At 36.6% G+C, this 23,827-nt stretch overlaps 1 protein-coding gene across 1 annotated transcript in view; it reads left to right on the forward strand.

Moving 5' to 3' along the window:
• Positions 1 to 21,383, forward strand: part of LOC140146558 (probable leucine--tRNA ligase, mitochondrial) — a 136,922-nt gene extending 115,539 nt beyond the window's left edge. The window contains exons 18-19 of the mRNA XM_072168432.1: positions 19,840 to 19,908; positions 20,939 to 21,383. Coding sequence (XP_072024533.1) covers positions 19,840 to 19,908; positions 20,939 to 21,172 — 303 coding nt within the window. The 3' untranslated portion in view covers positions 21,173 to 21,383. The remainder of the gene's footprint in view (positions 1 to 19,839; positions 19,909 to 20,938) is intronic.
• The last annotated feature ends 2,444 nt before the right edge of the window (positions 21,384 to 23,827 follow it).

Raw genomic sequence — 23,827 nt, forward strand, 5'->3', positions numbered from 1 at the left:
ACATGCAACCTCTTGCACCATAATACATATATTGCTATGGGTCAACCTCGGGCCAGATATTGAAATGTCCGGGCCCTCATTGATCTTTACCGGCCCAAACTCAAATTTTAAACTTTGATGTTATACTGGTCCACATTAATGTGACACTTTTAAGGTACAACTTTTCAAAATCAAAAGTCTCAAACCACATTGAGTCACCTGGACAATTTGTGAACTAAGACAAGGACATGATCTTGGACAGGCCTTATCAGCTATTGCAGATAGGGCCTTCAATCTAATCTCTAATCCCTCGATATAAAGCCAAGTTAGCTCAATCGATATGGCGTTCGACTATGGTGAGAGAGGTTGCGGGTTCGAACCCTGGCGGTGGTTTAGTTAGGTTGAAATTCCCTGGACAAGAAACTGACTGCTATTATTAGGTATGTCACAGTGGCTGCACAATAATTCTGCTACACTGTGCATGCAAGCATAACAGTGAATTGAAAAGTGCGCTTCAAATTTGGCCAATTTTAGAAAACATCCATGTCGATAAATGAATTTCTTCATATGCTTCATTTATCCAAATTGTTTAAATTTTTAATATATGGTGTGTGAAGCCTTTCCGAGGCTAACATTGGGTCCTTAAATAAAAATATTGTTTTGTTTAAGAGCTACTGCCTCTTTTTATGGATTTTTGAAGATCGCTCATAAATCAGTAAATATAGGCCTATTGAAGTAAAGGAACTACCACCATTTAGCTGAAATACTAATCTTTCTTAGCATGTAAATTAATTCCGTCGACAACGAATGAAACACTTCCCTAAAACTAGTTGAAGCAAAACATTAATCAATGATATTTTTAGGGAGTAATTTTCCAAACCACAATAGCTTTAAGCCATTGTGTGTGTCCAAGGCCATACTATTTTTGTATACGCTGTACAGTAAAATGGCTTTTGCTTTTACCGATTATCCTCCCATGTTAATCCAGATGACAAAATATTAATTTAAAGTCTCATTGCAACTGAATTTTAATTTTTACTTTTCGGACTTGGCTTTGAGTAATGGTGACACATACCATGTTTACAGTAAAAATGAAAATTATATTCCAGACACCGTCAAAATGTCAAACTTTGTATTTTTTTGTATTGTTTTTAAATAATTAACTGCAGTTCATTTATTCAACCTCATAACAGGATCATACTTCAAAAATTTATGATGAATGAACAGACGTTCATTAAATATTGAAAAAAACCTAAAATTACTCATGCCTAATTTGCATAATAATATCATAAATACATAATTAGCTGTAATTACCTAATTTGCATAATTAATTACTTTTGTGTATTTTTATTATCAATTGAAAGAACTTTGTATACATATGTGTGCAAAAAAAACTATTTTTCTATTGGCATCAATTTTGCATATTAATTAGCTGAACTTAGTCATTTTTTGAGATTTAATTTGTCTGCAGATTGGCGAAATTGCTAAAATAGTATATTTGGTTAATTTATTATAATTATTCAATGATAGATTTTTTAATTTTGTTTTCTGTAACGAAGTCAGGAAAGATATGCATTTAACATGTGATATTTAAATTAACGCTGCTTTTTCAAGCAAGCGTCCAAATATACCTTCAAAATCTTAAAATGTGCCAATTTTGTCATTACAGCCATTTGTGGCAGGATTTCATTCCATCTACGAGCATCTTTAAATTGACACTACGTCACAATGCATTGACCGATTTCAATTCTGAATTTTGATTTTTGATGCTTTAATAAAGCTCAATAATGTAGGAACATTAAATAACATGTTTCTGCTGCGATTATTTTTGAGGTGATATGCCTACTATTATTGTCTAATTATAAGCCGTAAAAAACTCGGGGAGCTGATTCTGGTTGTGATGGTCATGAGCTAGCTACAGGAATTAAAAGTGCCATTACATGTATCTGTACAATTTCATAAAAATCAAGTGAACATAATAAGCTACAGGTTACAGAAGAGTCCAATGCCTCAATAGCATAGCATGATTGTATTTTTCTGGGTTAGTTTCATGACATTAACATTAATTTCATTGATATTAGACATGGAACTATTATTTGCAGTTGTTAGTAACAGGTTATAGCCATTTCAATGCCATTTATCATAAGCGATAAGTTTGAGAATAACCTATGTACAGTATTTAGTAATCGGAGCCTTCATTTCTCGGGTCATAGTAAATTGTGTATGTGCCATCGTTGTTTTCCTGTACATTTAGTGAGTAACTACCTTGTGTAGCTCCTACCTTTGCATTGCCAATGGTCATCTTATGGCCATTGGCATCTACAGTTTAAACAATGGCTTTTTTCAAGTCACGTCTACTTTGCAGTCCTAATCAAATGGTACATTACTGTAAGTCAACCTGAGGTAGGGTATTAAATGGACTTCATTTCATTTCAGCCCCATTTATCTCAACATGCAATGGGCCCCCATATGGGGCATATTGAATTGTATATGTGACCATCCACCACGAAGTGGTAGTGAAGTCGGCTCTAGATCATTTTCTGTTTATTGCAGATTTTGAAATCATGCACTTTCAGCCTTAAAATGACACCTCAACCAGCTTCATCGGACATCTGGAAGTGAAGTTATGGTTCATCAAAGGTCAAATTCCTCATATATTTTACATAGAAATCCATTTACAGTTTTTGATTGTATCTCAAAATGGAAAATGCTGACTTTACGACCAGTTTGTGGATTGTCCTGTACATCTAGTGAGTCTCTACCTTGTGAAGCTTCTACCTTGGCATTGCCAATGGTCATAGTATGGCCATTGACATCTACAATTTGAACAATGGCTTTCTTCCTACCAGGTGTACTTGGCAGTCCTAATTGAATGGTACATTGTTGTGGGTCAACCTCTGGCAGGATATTGAATGGACTTCCTGTCATTTCAGTACCATTTATTTTTATATGTAGTGAGCCCCCATATGAGGCCTAGACAATTGTAAATGTGCCATCAATATTGTCCTGTGTATGCAGTGGGCCTCCACCTTGTGTAGCTTCATATCAAAACCTTTAGTAACATTTCAGAATCAGTGAATTCACGGCAGACTTGGCCATTCAAAACGCAACAGAAAACTGGCTAAAAATGACCAAATTTTTCTTTAAATCGCCAATCAATTTCGAACTAGTGAACTCAGAATTCTATACCCACGCTTATATTACCTTGAGATATTCTTTAACCCTAAAATTATTTTTTTGAAGCTGTAAGTGCTTCCATAAACCCGCCTGAATTTTTATTTATTCCATCTTTTCACTCATTTTGTTCCTTTCCCTCGTGAGATCAAGTTTTCTGGGTTTTCCTGTCAAACCTGCCCTGTTCCAACAGTCACTCTACGAAATAGCGCCACGTTATTAAAAATGTTCTTGGGTTAATCGACTGTATAGACATTTTCCCTAATGGTCATCTAAAAATGGTTATGATAGACCTGAATTTAGTCTCGCAGCATACAAAAAACTATGGGTACCCCCTAATCAGAAGTCAATTCTAGTCCCTTCGATAACTCGCTGGGTCTGCCAGTCTTAGTCACAGCCTATATGGCACAGCATAATTCGCATTACGTGAAATACGACCAAGTGTAGACTTTGCGTGACTATACGATCTATTTTTAGCATGACTCCACACAGCTCAAGCTTCATCAAGGTCACTATTGCTTTTCATTGTGTAGTGAATATTATTTTGGGTAAAAAACATGTTACTTTTCACATAGAAAGGTTTTGATATGCTACCTTGGCAATGCCAGTAGTCATATTCTGGCCATTGACATCTACAGTTTGAACTATAGCTTTCTTACTGTGATTTCCATTTGGCAATCTTAACTGAATTTTACATTGCTTAGGGTCAACGGGTGGTAGAATACTGAATGGACTTTCTTTCATTACAGTCCCATTTATCTTTATTAGTAGTGAGCCCCCATATGGGGCATAGTCAATTGTATAATGTGCCATCATTGTTGTTCTGTACACGCAGTGAGTTTCCACCTTGTGTAGCCTCTACTTTGGCATTGCCAATGGTCATATTATGGCCATTGACATCTACAGTTTGAACTATTGCTTTCTTCAAGCCACATCTGCAGTCCTAATCGAATGGTACATTGCCGTGGGTCAACCTCAGGCAGGGTATTAAATGGACTTCCTTTCATTTCAGTCCCATTTATTGTAACATGTAGTGGCTGTGGGTCCCCATACGGGTTATACTCAGTTGTATATGTGCCATCATTATTGTCCTGTACATGCAGTGAATCTCCATTTTGTTTAGCTTCTACCTTGGTATAGCCAGTCGTCATAATATGGCCATTGGCATCTACAGTTTGAACAATGGCTTTCTGGAATCCACATCTACCAAGCAGTCCTAATCGAATGGTACATTGCCGTGGGTCAACCTCTTGCAGAGTATTGAATGGACTTCCTTTTATTTCAGTCCCATTTATTTTAACATAAAGTGAGCCCCCATATGAAGCATAGACAATTGTATATGTGCCATCATTATTGTCTTGTACATGCAATGTGTCTCCAAATTGTGTAGCTTCTACCTTGGCATTGCCAATGGTCATCTTCTGGCCATTGACATCTATGGTTTGAACTATGGCTTTCTTATTGCGATTTCTATTGGGCAGTCTTAACTGAATGGTACATTGCTGAGGGTCAACAACCTGTGGCAGAATATTGAATGGACTTCCTTTCCTTTTAGCTCCATTTATTTTTACTTGTACTGGTTATTTACACTCATTCAAGGCATAGTCAATTAGGGATTCAATCATTTTTCACCGTTGTTCATCACCGATTATTAACGATCGTCAACGTCGTCTCGCGTGGTTTACTTCGCCGGGCAGCCAGCTTTAGCTGTCCGAGGGAAGTAAACCACGCAGACGCTGCTGACGCGAAGTTGTTAATCGGTGATGAACAACGGTGAAACATGATTGAATCCTTTCAACAACAAAAAAGAAGCTAAAGATATAATTCATGATTATTTTACGAGGAGTGTCAGTTAATCATTGCCACTCAGCCTTACAAAAACTTCGATGATTTCTCTGTTGATATCAGCAATAAAACTACAGAATAAAACGGCAATGTTTAGCCGCTACCTGTAAAATACTGAATTTAAATTGTAAGCTTGTATACGCACAAAGGTTCCAGGCATGACGAATTTACGCGCTCTCGCGTAACGCGTAGTCTCGCTCGCGTTCGCGTATACACTACAGTAAAAGTGTGGGTTTATCACAGATTAACAACGGTTGGCTCCTGTACAAAGGTATAGGAAGAGTTGTTGAATTGTATATGTGCCATCATTGTTGTCCTGTACATGCAACAAGTTTCCACCTTGTGTAGCTTCTACCTTGGCATTGCCAAAGGTCATATTATGGCCATTGGCATCTACAGTTTGAACAATGGCTTTCTTCAAGCCATGTCTGCTTTGCAGTCCTATTCGAATGGTACATTGCCATGGGTCAACCTCAGCCAGGGTATTAAATGGACTTCCTGTCATTTCAGTCCCATTTATCTCTACATGTAATGGGTCCCCATATGGGTCATATTCATATATTATTTATATGTGCCATCATTGTTGTCCTGTACATCCAGTGAGTTTTCATCTTGTGTACCTTGGCATTGCCAGTGGTCATAGTATGGCCATCTACAGTTTGAACAATGGCTTTCTGGGAACCATGTCTTCCAAGCAGTCCCAATCGAATGGTACATCGCTGTGGGTCAACCTCTTGCAGGGTATTAAATGGACTTCCTTTCATTACAGTCCCATTTATCTGTACATGTATAATTAAAGACCGAATTAAAAAGACTAGTTTGCGTCTGACGTCATGACAAAGGCGCGCCGTGATTGGTTGCTGACCTGCGCAGTATGGCATTTTTGGTCTGGTTGACAGGACGTCATACGCAAACTAGTCTTTTTTAATTTGGTCTACAATTATAGTTGGCCTCCTGAGGGCATGGATGGGGCAAGGTCAATTGTATATGTGCCATCATTGTTATCCTGTACATCCAGTGAGTCTCCATCTTGTGTAGCTTCTGCCTTGGCATTGCCAGTGGTCATATTATGGCTGTTGGCATCTACAGTTTGAACAATGGCTTTCTGGAGGCCACATCTACTTAGCAGTCCTAACCTCAGGCAGAGTATTGAATGGACTTCACTAGTAGTCAAAATTATCACTTTTCACAGTCCATTAACCCCCCCTCCCCCATTTAACAATCATAGCTTAGCATTTGACCTTAAGCATGTTAAGTTGCAGAGTATGCGTTTTTATACTCATCATATTCCAAGAACCTCGTGATGAATGTACAAACATATCAAGGATATAGAACTGACAGATGAGCATGTTGATTGCTCAGTACCAAAAGTGGGTAAGTGCAATAGCTGCCATGTGAACATTTGGCAATTTAACATACGGCTATCATAGTAGATCTACACATGGCAGCTACATGTAGCTATTACACTTATCCACTTCTGGCATGGAGCAGTCAACACAATACTGTTATTGTTGGTGTTTGTAAAGATGGCTTTTTTGTTATTAGAAATAATATATATGTGGCATTTGGGTATTCCCACATTTTTGTTTGCAAAGATATTTGAGAGTTCCCATATTTGTGCACACGGTGACAAATAATAAATTATGTGAAAAGTCTGTAAGAATTATGTGAAAAGTCTGTAAGAATGTTAGGGGTGGTGCAATAATTATGTGTATCCCCGGGATGGTGAATTCTCAAAATGGTCTTCCAAAATCGCTTGTCTCCCTTTGGCTGTGCCAAAACATCTTCCCCCTTTTGAAGTACCAAAAACCCTTTGTCCCCCCCTTTTGATGTGCCAAAAAATCTTTGCTCCCCTCTTACACATGCAAGATTTTTGGGAACCTGAATTTAAAACCTTAAATTGTCTGATCATATAATGCGAGCGCAGCAAGCAGGAAATTTTGTATATTTGAACGTGTTCCTAATGTTTTCCTTCCCCTTTTTAGGGCGTAATATAGAAATGGTGCCCAAAATATCTGTGCCAAAAATGGCTTGCCCCCCTCCTTTCGACCTGCCAAAAATGACTTGACCCCCCTTTCAACCTGCCAAAAAACCTGCCCCCTATAATTGACCACCCCGGGGTACACATAATTATTACACCACCCCTTATTCACAGAGCTAATATTGTAGATGATTTTTGATCGGTAGAGCTTATGGTAGATTATTTTTGATTTGTCGCGTTTATAGTAGATGATTTGGTAGTTCTCAAGTTTAATTCAATTACGTTTCATGAAAATATTTCACCAAATGTAGTTCATGAAGATTTGTTTTTGAGTATTATTGTTATGGAACAGATTCTTACCACGCTATTATATTATTCCACAATTTCAAGCTGTCATTGAATTGGTATTCAACAACTCTTCCTATACCTTTGTACAGGCGCCAACCGTTGTTAATCCGTTCAGTAGCGTATACGCGAACGCAAGATTACGCGTACGCGTTATGCATGAACGCGTAAAATTCATCATGCCTGGAACGTATGCGTAAACATGAATATGTTGGTGGTAGCAGCTAAATATTACCGCTTTATTCTTAGTTTTATTGCTAATATCAACAGAGAAATACCGCAATCTTCTTGTAAGGTTGAGTGGCAATGAAAACGGACATTCCGAATGCAAAGAATCAAGTGAATTCATGAATTAGACATCTTTAGCTTGTTTCGTTGTTGAAAGGGATTCAATCATGTTTTACCGTTGTTCATACCGTTGTGGCATATTTTCTAGAAAACTATACAGCACATCAAGCTACCATGACCAATCACCAAACTAAGTTTGAAGTTGATAGGTTATTACGTTTAAGCTGCACAGTGGATTAATGAATTTGCTTCCGCCCGGACAGCCAAACAAAGAAACAAAGAAACAAACAGCCAGTCAACCATTTGGATGATAACATAAGCCCCACATATATGTGGGGGCCAAAAATATTAGACCAAATGGTTATTAGTCTATATGGTCAGTAGACATACTGGTTAATGGACCAAACAATATTATACTAAATGGACATTAGACTATATGATTATTAGACGTGGTAATTAGCCTTTCTGGTACTAGACCTTTTGTATATACAGACTTGATATTTAGTATGGAATATTTTTTGCAAAATTCCAAGACTGGTCTGGAAGGGGTCTGCATAAACCGCACAGGCTAAATATTAATCGGGTGTGTCGGAGATGGTGTAACATAATTTTTTTTCTTTTTATGTGCTTTCCAAATTCCATTAGTTTACATTATGGCGCTCATAATGTAGTGAATTATCCTAAAATTGCGGTTTTAAGGAGACTGAATTGGATTTTTGTGGGGTAAAATTTCTGAATTTGAGCAACATCATTCTGTTATTATCAAATTTATTGAGGTTTAAGGTGATGTTTACTGAACCTTAATACCAATAAGGGTTCATCAGAACTGAAATGCACTTGTAATTTACCAGTTTTGAAAGTGGGAGGAGCTTTAAAAATATGGCCCTTAAAAGTGGTACCCACTCAGAAAGTTTGAATGGCCCCTTACAATCTTACTGTACACAAAGAAGCAGCGTGAGTTCATTGGACAACCAGAAATCCGCGCAGTTGTTTTTGTACCATAAGTTTATAACATTTGAACCCTGGGGGGTCATTTAAACTTTCTGAGTACGTACCACTTTTAAGAGCCATATTTTTATCTCCTCCCATGTTCAAAAATTTGTACATTGCAAGTGTATTTCAAATGTGATAAATGCCTATTGCTGACGAAGTTTAGGAAATATCACCTCAAACCCCTATACATTTGATTTTGATAATAACAGAACAATTTTGCATAAAGTCCGAAATTCCAGCCCAGTCCTCGATTTTTGCGAGAAAATATTCCATACTAAATGTCAAGTCTGTAGATAAAATGGGTATTAGACCAAATGGTATTAGACCAAATGGCAATAGATCTGAGTCTGACGCTCAATGAGATATTGTAAACGTACATTATTACATGTACATATTCACATTCAATTTTAGACAATGCTTGAAGTACCTGTACATGTTATTTGATAGATAACTCATATTATCAAATTCGCCTTTGAAAAGAAATGAAAATTCCATTGCATTGGTAGTAGATATTATATGAAGTATGGCGTGGTGTTTGTTTTGTTTTGTTATAAATGTGTTGTTGTTTTTTGCCTGATCTAACAGTTAACTAAATATTAGTCAATTTTATTTTAAATATGATTTATTACCTAAACAGTGTAATGTTGGTTGCAAATTCCACTTTCGAAAATATGTTTAAAGACACAAATTCCTTGGAAAAAACAAATTCCATAAAAAAAAACCATTCTGTTATTAGAAACATATTTCTAAAATCAGCAATCAAAATAAATATCATATCAATCTAGGAAACCCGAGTTTCATATCATTAGTTAGCAGGGAGATTCATATGGAAATTCCATGAAAATTAATAAATTCCACTATAATAAAAGAGCAAAATCCACATGAAAATAGTTATCAAACTTAAATGAATAATAACCTTGGTTGAGAATTGAAGCCGTATTGTGAATGTAAAATAATTAGTATGTTTATACATTGGAAAACGTTAATTGAGTCTACAAAAAAAAAGCAAAAAACGGAAAATCCGCCAAAATCAACAAACTCCCCTGCAGTGTAGGAAAAAAGTCCCACGTTAATTTAAACATATTTCAGAAGTACAACATGTTGGTTAAAAAAAACAAAAGGTTTGATCCAATGTTAGCCTGAATATAGCAGAAAATGTGATTTGAAAATGCTCTTTTTTCGCTACTTTCAAAATTATGAAAAATCCTGTTTTTGCCCAAATTCCACGATGATATTACGTAATTATATCAAAAGAAATAAATTTTTCTGAATGGGTCATCTTATAAAGCATAGTTCAATTCCAATATGTTCAACTTTCTGTCAGACCCAGGTTATTTCAAAGGACATTTTCATGATGTCAAATGTTGTTCATTTTTAAGCTGTATCAATTCTGAGGCAGGTCAAAAGAGGGCCAATTTTAGGGGGTCATGGAATTTCCCCAGGGGGTCACCTGATTTTTTACTATCATAGTTGTGAACCATCTGACCTAGCTAGACTACATACCAAATATCATTGGATTTGGCTGACCTTCATCTTTCAGCTTTGTGTACAGGCCGCATGGTGCTTAGAAAATATTCCACTTAACAACTCGCATCCGGCGTGTCTGCGTGGTTTACTTCGCTCTCGAAGTAAACCACTCAGACGACGCGACGCATCATTGTTAATCGGTGATGAACAACGGTGAAACATGATTGAATCCCTAATTTTCTGATATATGCAAGCTTATGAATAGCATTACCCCACAAAAAGAACCTACGTATAAAATCAAAAGTATAAAAAAAAATTACCAAAAAAGTATGATACACTGTGATTCCCCTCTTTTTCAAATCAATTCAATTTTATTTCCTGCTAAAAAATTTTTTGCAATGATTTAAGGTCAGAAGTTACTCAACCATATTAAATGATAGTATCCCATTGCAAAGTGTATAACACCAAGGTATTGGTTACCATATTGATGATTGAACCATGCATTTGGGAGCGAGATATCTAGCTTTGTTAAGGGTAGACTATTGTTATTTCACTCCAGAAAATTGTTTATAGTTCTATTCAAATTCAATTCTTTCTGCACCTGGAGTCTTGCTATTCAATTCAAATTCAATCCACCTTGCTTTAGAATTAATTCAATTTGATACCAATTCAATTTTTCAATTTCAAAATCATTTCATTTCAATTCCAATCCAATGCAGTGAAATTAACAGCTAATCAATTTCAGTTCAATTCTGAGCATTCATTTTAATTCCAATTCAATTCCAATTCCAATACAGTTGCAGTTAGTGTTTAAAATTGACCAAAGGCACACTGCAAAAATTGTGTCAAGAGATTGAACACTTGTTTGTCCTCGATTTGTAAACACATGTAAAATCTAAACAGGGCCGTAGTAAGGTATGAAATAGTGGGGCGCCATATGGCGGGGTCTGGGGGCGGCTGAGGCCCCCAGCTGGGGGTCAAGGGGCAGAGCCCCTTAGGGGTTCAGGGCGGCCCCTGAAGCTCTCATTTTGAGGTACACAATGTGCGTAAACCCGTATGTGAATTGAAACTACTCACATCATTTGTATGAATGTAAATGTACATAAAGTGCTAAAACTAGTTTTAGGGTATCAAAACTTGTATCGTTTTTTTTAACTGCCATATGGTCAAAAATTGGCCTATCTCATTTAGATGTTTTTAACCTTAACGCAAGAACTACACACATATAATTCAAATGCGCTAAACAATAAAATATTACTGTCTGATATTGTGATTATTGTTAGCATAATAAATAATAATACCGATATAGAATGTTGGAATGATGTGGTGAAAATCGTTCATGTTTAAATATTTTTCTTGCCTGCAAGAGCTTTTTTCTTGCATGTAAGAAATTTGAAAGTAGGTCATCATACACAAAATGTATTGTGTTTAGTTTTTTCAAACACACAAGATAAAGCTTTTGCATGCAAGTACAAAATACAAACATGCAAGAAAATTATTCTTGCATTCAAGAAGAAAATTCATGCATGAAAGATTTTTGCTGAACCATGAAATGGTATCAGCCTATATGAGTGTATGTTACTAGCTTACTTACTTACTAGCTTACTTACTTACTAGCTTACTTACTTACTAGCTTACTAACTGACTAACCATTTGGTCTGAAATGGACATATCTCTAAATGCCACGAAGGTATGACCCCATGAGTGGTGTCATATGAAAGAGGAAAACATAAAGAATATAATAAAAATATTTCCAAACGTCAGAGGTCATCCAGGGGTCACAGGGGTCAAAAAAGGTCATTTTAACCGAATATGCTCCGATTGAGCTTAAATTTGAATGCAATGATCCCTATGACATTCTAAACATTAAAAAAATATTGTAAAATTCATTTAAGGTCATAAAGGGGTCAAAGGTCAAGTGTTTCAAAATGCTCCAATTGAGCTGAAATTTAAATGCAATGATCCTTATGACATTCTAAACATTTAAAAATATTTTAAAATTCATTTAAGGTCATTAAGGCAATAAAGGGGTCAAAGGTCAAGTTTTCAAAATGCTTCAATTGAACTGAAATTAAAATGCAATGATCCTTATGACATTCTTAACATGTTTTAAATATTTTAAAATTCATTTAAGGTCATTAAGGGGTCATACAGAGGTCAAAAGTCAAGTTTTCAAAATGCCAGCTTTCCACGATCAAGGTATATTAAAACGGCAATTAATGAAACAGTCTTATTAAAATTAATACTATCCAGCACAGTATTGCTGCTTGATCAGATCGTCCGTCATCCGCCTAACTTACCTTGTGCCCTTGCAAAGGGCACAGTTGCTCTAGTTTATTTTATATTCTTTACTTTTCCTCTTTCATTAACACCACTCGGGCGGACATACCTTCGTAGCATTTCGAGATTATGTCAATTACAGACTCCGGGTGACAGTGGTATAGGCCTACCACAATATACTGCCGAAGCCACATGGTTCAGCTATGGTGCGGTTATCGCTCTAGTTTTTGTATTTCCAAAATTCTTTGGAAGGTTTCTCCTTTATTTTATTAGCAAAATATCAATCGGGTAAGTTCAATGAAATGAGGCTGAAGAAATTAATTAAAACACAAATTGCATATCCATGCATAATAACACTAAAAATAGGTTAGCCAAAGTTTTTATATTAGGGGAAATTAATTTTTCTTCCAATGATTATTTACCTGGGGGGGTCTGGGTGAGGGCCAAGGATTTGTATAGTTCAGGGTTAAGCCTGTACGGTTTTCTTTAAATGAAAGGTTAGGACAAAAAATAAAACAATTATAATTATTGATAGGAGCGGCACGGGCCAGCCTGAAAATGAAGAAATCGACTAGACATGGAGTCTAGTGAGGTGTCCCTAAACTATCTGATGACTATTTCTCATTGATATTTGGTTGCATAATATTTTTGTTCTCGGGTGGCAAGGATGAGAGGCTGGTACCGTGCAGTGCTCCCCCCACCCACCCACATCTTTTTTCTTTAAAAAAACCAAAAAAACAAAAAAAATTTTATTTATTTATTTTTTTTTTTTTTTTTTTTTTTTTTTTTTTTTTTTTTTTTTTTTTATAAAAAGTGGGCGGCCATGACGCCTCAGCCGCCTCGGTTGCGACGGCCCTGAATCTAAACACAAATGTCAAACTTCAAAACATCAAGTGTTTAATATCTGAACACAAGGCATCAAATTACTAAACATGTTTAGCATTTAGACATGTTTACAAATCGAGGACAAGATGGTGTCTAGAATGGTGTTGAATATCTATACACTGTTTTTGCAGTGCATGTTTTAAATTTTACTACCAATTTTATAACACTTAAGTCAGCAACACAAAGTCAAAATCAAGTACACTACTTGTTACAAAAGCATTTCAACAGAAGATACTTTATTGTTATGTTAACTCACTTTTCACATTCAAACAATGCAAGTGATCCATGACCTCTGGGTCCTATTTTATGAAACTTTGGAACTTCTTTAGTTCTTAGGTGACTGACTTCATAATATTTGTCTTAACTTCTTGTCCACCATGCACATTATTTCCTAAACATAAGGTGTGTGGTAGGAAGGATAATGGGACCCTGTCCCCACACTGACCTCACAGATGTCAAAAATCAAGGTATTAGATAGCAGCCCCTACTGGTCTCCTGCTCCTAAGATTTCACACCCAAAATTCTTGTACTTTTGAAAAAGTGTGAAAAAAGCTGTCAACGATATAAGCATTTTCTTTAATAGTTTTCTCACAATTTGTTCAAATGTACAATGACTTTTGAGCATAAAAATATGAGCTTGAGAAAAATAGGGGCTTTATGATTAGTGCCAAAAGTTTGAGATCTTTGGCAAGTTGGGGGGGGGGGGGATCTCATACTCACCTTATCGATCATATCAAGCAATTTAAAACATTGGAAATGCTAAGAATCCATTTGCATCATATTAGAAGATATTAGTGTCTTTATGAACATAGAACCTATAATTTTTCCACATGACAAGAGAGACAGTAGATATTCTTCTGAAGAAAAATTAAGAAGACCTCCAAAAAAGTCTCAAAAAGTTTAACTGTACCTGTGTATGAGAAATGATATCATACTTCAAATTTTCTTCAATATAGGCCTATGTGTTTTATGCTATCATTTTTAATGAAAGTTTTGTAACACTATTGATGCTAAATTTTTAATGTGTGTCTCTTGTGTGAATAGACCTGGAATTCAGAATGGGGAAGGGCACTTTTTACAGGTGGAATGATCTGAATCACAGATTTCTGCTTGTGAATTGAAATGCTGAATTGAAATCAAAGCTGAATTTCATTTCAATTCCACTTCATTCTTCATCACTCAACATGATTTCAATTCCAATCCAATACAATTCTTCATTGCTCACAATGATTTCAATTCCAATCCAATTCAATTCATACCCAAGCCCACTCATTTCTAATTCCATTTAATTCCAATGCATTGAAATGAAAATTGCCCAAAATTCATTTCAATTTCAATGCATTAAATTAACATTAGGGTAGACTAGGTACTAAGTATTTTGTTGGTCTAAGCAGCCAAAAATTAGATTTTCATTATCTAAATCAATATATTATTTAAAAATAAAAAATATATTATTTGGAAAAGTTCATTCTACAAATCATATACTTTGAAAACTTGCTTGATTTATTGTTGTTAATGAGTTATATGTTTTACAAAAGTGGTTTTTTTTCAGCCCTCTTTACGTATACAACAGAACCACAGGACCAACAAAAGTATATCGTGATCCACAGCATCATCCCCCCACTTTTCTAAAAAAAGTTCAGATTTTTATATCACTGCAAACCTCTGGCTACATAATGTTTATGTACCAAAAAAAATTTGCAGATTAATTCGTTTAGCAAAGATATCGTGAAATCTGAATTTCGTGGTTCTGGTGCACCAGAACGAAATTACAACACAATGTCTATGGAGCAGTGTAATAGACATAATCATGCATAACTGGCAAACACAAAATCGAATCAACTGAAATTTTGGGAATAAGCTTTTTTCGTGGATATCTACTGAAAATGTCATAAAAAGAGGATGCTAGGATCACAAAATCCTCCTTTAATAAAATTAACATAATACAAAAGTGCAATTGCAACTGTATTGTATGATGAGACTTTTGCCAAACAATATGAATAAATGAAATTAATTGGTAGGTGCACTCTGTGTGAATATTTCCAAGGTGTTTAAGTTGACAGTTCTGGGATCGATCCAGTAATATTCAGTAGCGTAGCCATGGGGGGATGTTGGTACATCTTGGGCCATCTGTACACAGTGGACCTGGGCGAAAAAGAATTTGGGTCACCAATAGACAATAATTTTATGTGAACTGCATGTGCATGTGGAGAAACAAAATACATGTTACCCCCAATCTAAAATGCCTGTTTACGTTATGTTGCTAGACATAAGGTATATAAATGTGGGTTGAACAAATTTTGGGAAATATTTGGTCCGAACAATTCACAACTTGCGTCAGAAAAAATATGTCTGTTGGTACATTAACAAGTTTGTGCCCCGCTGGTTCAGAAAACCTGGCTACCCCACTGGTAATATTTGTGATGGACCGTAATTCATTTATCCCTTGTAAATCCATGATAAGTCTTAAATAGAATTATATGTTAGAGCTATGATAGATTTGGACTTGCAATTAGTTAAAGGACCATCATGACGCATTGCAAGTGAAATCTACCCCAGTTCCAATTATTTCAAATTTGATTATTAAAAGGGCATTTCATGATCCACAGCCTCATCCCCCCACTTTTCTCAAAAAAAGTTGAGATTTTTATATCACTGGCTACATAATGTTTATGTACAAAATATTTCTTGCAGATTAATTCGTTTAGCAAAGATATCGTGAAATTTGAATTTCGTTCTGGTGCACCAGAACGAAATTACAACGTATTGTCTATGGAGCAGTGTAATACACATAATCATGCATAACTCGCAAACTTTTTTCCGTGGATATGTACTGAAAAATGTCATAAAAAGAGGATGCTAGGATCACGAAATACTCCTTTAAATGTACATTTCAGGGTAGGCAACACTCTCACATTATTGTCACTGTACTTTATGTCATTAAAATGTTAGGTTTTGACGACAGGACGGGGACGGTGGCGGTGGCGCCACAATATTGAAGGGAGATCCTATCATTTGAGTTCCGTTTATTTGAACATATAATGGTTGTGAGAACGGAATATAAAAGTCCCTCAATGTAATTGTGTATGTGCCATCATGGTTGTTCTGTACACGCAGTGAGTTTCCACCTTGTGTAGCTTCTACCTTGGCATTGCCTGTGGTCATAGTATGGCCATTGTGATCTACAGTTTGAACTATGGCTTTATCATGTTTATTGCCGGAGATACTTAGCAGTCCTAATCGAATGGTACATTGCTGTGGGTCAACCTGAGGTTTCCATCTGATATCCCCCAAATCTGGCAGTGATTCTTGAATCTGTGCCATTGCTGAATCGTGCTTCTCAGTGAAATCAAAGTCAGTCTTATCTGATGCAGTCTCAGGTAGCTCTGTCATTTCCAGTTCATTCAGTCGTTCCATAATTTGGTTGTGTGATGTTAAAAGCTGCATAGGATGACTCCTATCACATGATTGATTAGCAAACTCACAGGCACTGGTCATTTGGGCTGCAAGAGAGTCTATGGATTCAATACTTGCAGTCAAATTGTTCAGCTCTGTTTCATACAAGTTTTTCAAGTGTGTTTTAGCTTTTAGAATTTGGTTGTATAGTTTCTGAGTTGATTCTTGCATTTCTTTTTCTTTCTTCTTGAAATTTGTGGTCAAAGTTTGCTTGCAGGTCTTCAACTGTCAATCGTTTGCGTGTAAATTCCTTGTTTCTCTCAAATACCTTCTCTGATGAAAGCTGCATATCAGCTACTATCTGTTCAATTGCAGCTGATAGCTCAATAAGGTCATGACCCCGATGGTCAAGATGGACGCATGATGCGCAAACTGGAACTTTGCAGTCATCTTCAGTACAATACATGGTCATATCTTGCTTTGGATGTTTTGTACAATGCTGCTGCTGCTGTTGCATCATGGGATTGCATTTCTTGGCTCGTAGTTCTTCAATAGTCACAAGCTGATGAAGACGCATGGAGCGCATTTCTTGATGATTATCAGTACATCGCTGGCACTGAAAAGAGCCACAATCATGGCAAAACCTCACAGCTGGATCACCTCTATTGCAGTTTCCACAGGTTACCGCCTGATTCAAGATATTACAGTACTCCTTAAAGTTTTCCACAATGAAGTTATTTGGCAGGCTGTCCACAGTTCCTCCTGGTAAGGTAATCAGTTTGCGACATTTTGGACAGTCAAACTGTGACCTGTTACCAGCAATGCGCTGTAAACAAGATTTGCAGTAGGTATGTAGACAGGGCAGACACTTGGCTTGATGTTCGTCATTATCATATGGCACAGCACAAATGGAACAAGTTAACAACTTGTCCTTGAATTCTTTCTTCATTTCGCATGGTGACAAAAAAGCAGCCATATTGATAGTATTAACTCAGAAACAGAAGTGATCAAGTATGCTGTGAGAACTGGTAATGAAATGATCTGATAGTGCTATTACATTATGAGGCTAGGGATTGGGACACTCACGGTATGGTACAACTGATAAGAATTGCAACACTTAGAAGATTGTATACATCTCATACCAGGATCCTTCGGATATGCCAAAGGGCTAGGACACAATTCTTGAACAATAGTATCTTGCATATTTGTGGAATGACCTTAAATGTCATTGGTTACAAAAACTCATCCTCAACCAAACAAGGTCTAGCTTTGTGCTATCACTATTAAATAGAGGTTGCTGAAACAATGCCATGTCAATGAGACCATTTTTCAATCATAATAATCAGTAGTTTCAGTATTTGTTTCTTTGTGATATGAATATGGGAGTGTGCACTGTAATATCAATCAAATGAAATTATTATCAATAAAATTGGTTTCGAGAATAATGTACTGTTTTTAGCTGGCTAGATCTGCTTGTAATATGCATCAAGAAATGAAAGTATTATTTTAACCCCCTGAGCATGACCTGCTGATATAAACATTGCCTCTGATTGGTCAATTATGTGATATCTTCACTTTAATCAACAATCAGAATGGAGCTTTGCAAATAATTCACCCCAATTGTTTTGCGTGGTGAACAATGTTGCTGATTGGCCCAATTGATAATGAAAACTTCTTTTTGGCCATGGTTCTCATGGGGTTAAGTAGGACATGCCAAAGCATGAGTTGTTCTGACACCAAAAATATCAAAAAGTATCACATTGTAATAATGACAATAGGTTCAGGGGTAACATGCATGCATGTGGCCCACACAACATGTGATCTTTAATGGGCAAAATTGTGTAAACAAATATGGAACTTTCAAGGGCAATGCTCAAAATGTGGGGTCTTTCATGATGAATTACATTGTACAAAAAAGTTAATGTGCAAAAAAAGTGTCTTTTGGTGAATATTTGATGCTGACCAGTATATAGTGGCATAGCCAGCACTTTTTCAGAGGGTGGGCAAAGGGGGGGGGCAAGACAACTTTTAGGGGGGGGTAAGAGTGGGCAAGACTTTTCACAGGGAGGCAGCTGGCACCCTTTGCCCCCACCCACTTGGCTATATACGTACATCACTGCTACTACAAAAAACTGTGCAACTCTAGCACAGTACATCTAGTGCAATTTAACCAAGCAATAATTATTTTCATTAATTTTTTAACCACCAATACATATACTCCTGTTACAGTACCTGTTATCAGTCACAAGATATATAGACTGGAGAGTATTGCTCAAATAATGAAAAATAATTTCAAGTGTTTATACAGATATAATTTATCTGATAATTATCAGGTTGTTTCACTATGTCTCTCTAGTAACCTTTACAATGGCAAAGTTTGTTGCCACCAAAAATATTAGGCAAGTTAAAGGGAGGAAAAGAAAAGGCTTGTTATTTTTGGCACAAGTTTTGGTGTATTTTTGAAGGGATAAGCAAAACAGAAAATAGTAGGGAAATGTTAAAATATGCAGATTATTTATGCATTATGTCACATGTTCAAGTTTTTGGTTTCCTTACAAGTGCTATAGGTGATGGTGGTGGTGAGGGTGTAGTCGGTGGTAGTATTGATGATGATGGTTTCATGGGGGCCGGAGTCCAATTTCAATTGGCCTGTATCCCTATATTATGTAGCAAGAAAAGCAGCCAACTGGTGATCGCAAGCCATGGGTGTGACCATTATACAGCCAATAGTTTTGTGCCTATATGTGATGCGATCAAGCAAAATCAGTAGAAAGTATATATATTGATATTCAGCCAAAGTGATTAAACCCAGAAAGTGATTAAGCTTGCTGATGCTGGCCCTTGACCTAATGGCTGGAATTTGGGTAAGAAGAGAATTCCAAAATTGGGCTGTAGAAATGATCTTTCAAACTTTCATGGCTGACAAGGTTTGATGTTGGGACTTCCACTGCTAGGTCATGGGATCTCACAGACCGTCGCAACCTGGGGTCATGGGCATGGATGTCTGGCAATAGCTGGCATAACAACTCGGGGGCCTCCTTGTAGAACATACGATAGAAGAGGGTGGCTGCTCCATCTGCCCTGCGGTGGCTCAATATGATGATCTTCATACTCATTCGTTGGCAGACCAATGACACAATATTTGGTGGTATAAGTTATCACACAATAACATTTTCAATTTGTGTGTTTCTTTTTGTATTTTCCAGGAAAAGGATGTACTTGAACAACAGTGGCCCCAAGCTATTGAATCAGATCTGTTTCCACTCATCATAAAGGTATACCCATATAACACCTCAAAAAAGAAATTCACCACTGAATGTAATGAATACACTGAGTTCAAACACCCCCTGTTAATCTCCCACACAGAGAGTGTAGATATCAAATATTGAATGAAGTTAGGTGTAATTTGAAAGGTTGCAGATTGAAACAGACTTTGTGGTGTGAACAAATGAGGGGGGGCAAGGCAACTTTCAAGAAAATTGACAAAAATGGGCTAAAAAGTACAAAAAGGCATAAAACTATGACAGCCAATATTCCATAGGAGGAAAGAGGGGACAACACTTCTCACAGGGGGGGGGGGTAGGGGTGTCAGTCATCCCCTTGGCTATGCCACTAGTGAGAACTTGCATATCCTAACATGTCCTACGTGCCTGAAATGTGCCATCAATTGGAAGCAGCTACCATTTACCGCATTGTTTTAATTCAGAGAGCATTGTGTTTGCCATGGTCAATATACATTAAAATTTACACAATGATGCTGCAATATTTTGAATCACGCCAATTCAATTATTAATTTCCCACTCATTTCAATTTCATTTTACAAAATGTTTGATAATGTTGCAGCTAAGAAAATTCTCTACACATTTATGTAAATTTTATTGCTTGTATACAAACTTTTAAGACTTAAAAAAAAGGGGACTCCAAAGAAAATCCTGGAAAGAGACTAAAACAACAAAAATACTTGGGGTGGATTTTGTGCCTGAAGCGAACAATAAAATTTAAAAAAAAGTATAAATATATTGACCATTGACACCTTGTGACTTAGGATTATTTTGACTTCAGATGCACTGTATTTTGAATGTTTGTATAAATCACCCATTTTTGACTTCATCATTTTAAAAAGCATGCCCCCATAACTGGCTTAGTGCCTGGTGGGCTAATTAGATAGAATACGCTACCAGTGTTGTACCAACGGACCACAATACAGCCCCACCTTCTGCCCCCACTGGCTATGCCACTGGCTACTAACTAGGTTGAAAACATAATGCCTTTGTTTATCATGTGTTTTTATGTTTCATTTTTTAGGTCAACAATAACAACATTGGAAAGATTCCTGTACCCTTGCAGCACAGACAAAACCAAGACACCTTACAGGACCTTGTCATGAAAAGCGCCATCGGTAGAGAACACTTAAACAATGTGCAGATACGCAAAGTTATTTATAACCCTAGTGCTAAGTTCAAGGGCTCCACTGCAGCACTCATGAACTTTGTTGTAGAGACAGATAAACAAAAAGTAAAGAAGAAATCTAATGATTGATTACCAAAGACAAATTTTGTCAGGCACTTGGCAAATTATCTGGAGGCATACGAGGGGGTATCAAAAAGTTTTAGAAATCGCACAGAAGTGAAAGAGCTATATCAATGAAATTTTGTCAGTGCAATCACTGGTCCTTATGTACACTATGGTGCAAAAATGGTCTCATAAGTATGTTTACTTTTTTTTACAGGAGCTAGATGTCACTACCTGCCTATGCAAAATCATAACCAGCAAATGAAGAAAATTGAGGCATGCAGCATGATTAAGTTCCACTTTAAGGGCTACAGTGCCCAGAAAATCTGTGATCAAATAAAAATTCCTTTTCCAAAAAGCGACAGTGACATATCACAATCACCACCGAAGATAACTTTCATTTCATCATCAATTTTCTAGGCACTGCAACCCTTCAAAAGCAGGATCTTAATAATGCTGCTTGCCTCAATTTTCTCAATCTTGCCGCTTATGCGCAGTAACTGGGGCAGCAGGTGATTGGCATCTAGTGCCCCCTGTAAAAAAAGTAAGCATACCTATGAGACCATTTTTGGACCATAATGTACATAAGGACCAGTGATTGCACTGACAAAATTTCACTGATATAGCTCTTTCACTTCTGGTCGATTTCTAAAACTTTTTGATACCCCCTCGTATACTGCTATTGATTTTGCCCTCCATGATGAACACACAAGCATGGTGGAGCCCGACTCAAGTCTAATATCTTTGGTGAATGCACAGTGATTTTGCACATGGGCACTATACCTTGTCGCTTCGAGTTTGATGATGTCACTGGCTGCGTATTTTAGGTTATGTAGCCTTTAGACATGCATGCCCTTCTCGAATTCAAAGTATAGTAGGCTTTCATGTAAAGGCAGTACAATTGGAACACTCTCTCCCATACAGAGATGTATTTTGGTACACTCCTATACTCAGTGACGTGAGGTAATAGATGAAATAGTTCTATCAAAAAGGATTAGGCTATTCCTTTTGAAATATGGAATACATGACCTTATATCTCCCACACAGTACAGTGTAGGTTTCAAATGAGGTACACCCATTCCAGTAACCCCATTTTAATTTCACAATCCCTGCCCTGTGTGGGAGATTAAGGTCTTGTCTTCATAGGGAGTGTATGGATTTCAACTGGACTACACCATTCTGATCGAATCTATATCCAGGATCTATAATCTGTCTCATCTCAAGTTGAGAGTAACATCATGTTTGATTTCGCAGTGGCAGACTCGAATCGGGTGCGATAACCTATTTAATCATGCGGGGCGTATTCATGCGATTTGTCAATACGCTGGTGAGGCACTGATTCAAATCGGACACTAAAAAATCCAACAAGGTGTTAATCTAAACTAACTTGAGATGACACACACTATAGCTGAGACACTTGTGCTGTGTGTTGCTTATTACAGAGGGGATAATAGTTATTTCCTGTAGTTGGCAACTACAATGTCTTTCAGTGAGGCAATCACAGCCGGTAGCATCTGAAGTGGCCAGATTTTTGCCTTTTCTGATCTTGATCGGTAAAACTAGCTCTATTTCCTGATTTGTTCACAAGATTAAATTTCCTGCTGGAAATTAGTATTATATATATTCAAGAGGTAATTATTTCATCAGATAAGCAGGCAGCTTTAAATCTACAATACATTTATTACTAGTAGTGTACAACTGCAGTATGATATCATTGTGTAAAGAGAAATCAGAATTATCAAATTGGGTTTAGCTTACATGATTATCCATGTTGCTGAAAACATTCCATATTCCAATTCAAATCCATACCCCCGTATAAGACATGATTTTAATTTTCCACAATGTGAATGTCAATTCAAATGGGTTACCAGAATTTTGGGCATATGAAAGTTAAACCCACTGTGTGGAAGATAGGTCATGTCTCCCATAGGGGTATATGGATTTCAACTGGAATAGCCCAATGTCAAAGGGGGTGTACAAAGCTGCTTTCGCCAAACGTGATCGTCACCTAGGTTTCATTATCATTGAGGTATAGGACTTTTTATTTTTTCAGAGAAGAGCAGGTAAGGCAACTACTTGATTATATTTCTACATGTTCATACTATATACTCTGAAAATTTTAGAAAATTCGCACGAGTCCCGTTTTTTTAAAATCACATTTTTGTTCCTAAAATGGGGGTTATAGCGCAATCAATGGGCACTCTCTCCATAGGGCTACATGTAAAGACCAGTTATAGAAAAATGGCCCCAAAATAAAATGGACTCGTACGAATTTCCTCAAATTTTGCATATGATGTAGATTTAACATCTGGAATGTAATGCAAGTGATGTCGTTGCTGCTCTTCTAAATTCATTTTTAAAATGTCCGCCCCAGACCAAGGTGGATCACAAACGTTTACAAAAATGTTTAACAAACGTTTGGCTCCTTATCCGTTTATAAACCCTTTGACTATAAACGTTTGATAAATGTTTGTCAAACGTTTGGCAAAAACAGCTGTTATGACATGAGCCAATCACAAGATAATTAAAATACAACCAAATAATTCACACAACCTCTTTTGAACTCAACATTAGTGGCTTGATTTGACAGTTTTTTACTCAAAGAAATAAAGTTTGCAATATTAAAAGCACTGAAAATAAAGAAACAAAATGAGAGTATCATTTCAATCCCTTTTATGTCTT

The sequence above is a fragment of the Amphiura filiformis genome, chromosome 2 (assembly GCF_039555335.1).
Source record: "Amphiura filiformis chromosome 2, Afil_fr2py, whole genome shotgun sequence".
NCBI lineage: Eukaryota > Metazoa > Echinodermata > Ophiuroidea > Amphilepidida > Amphiuridae > Amphiura > Amphiura filiformis.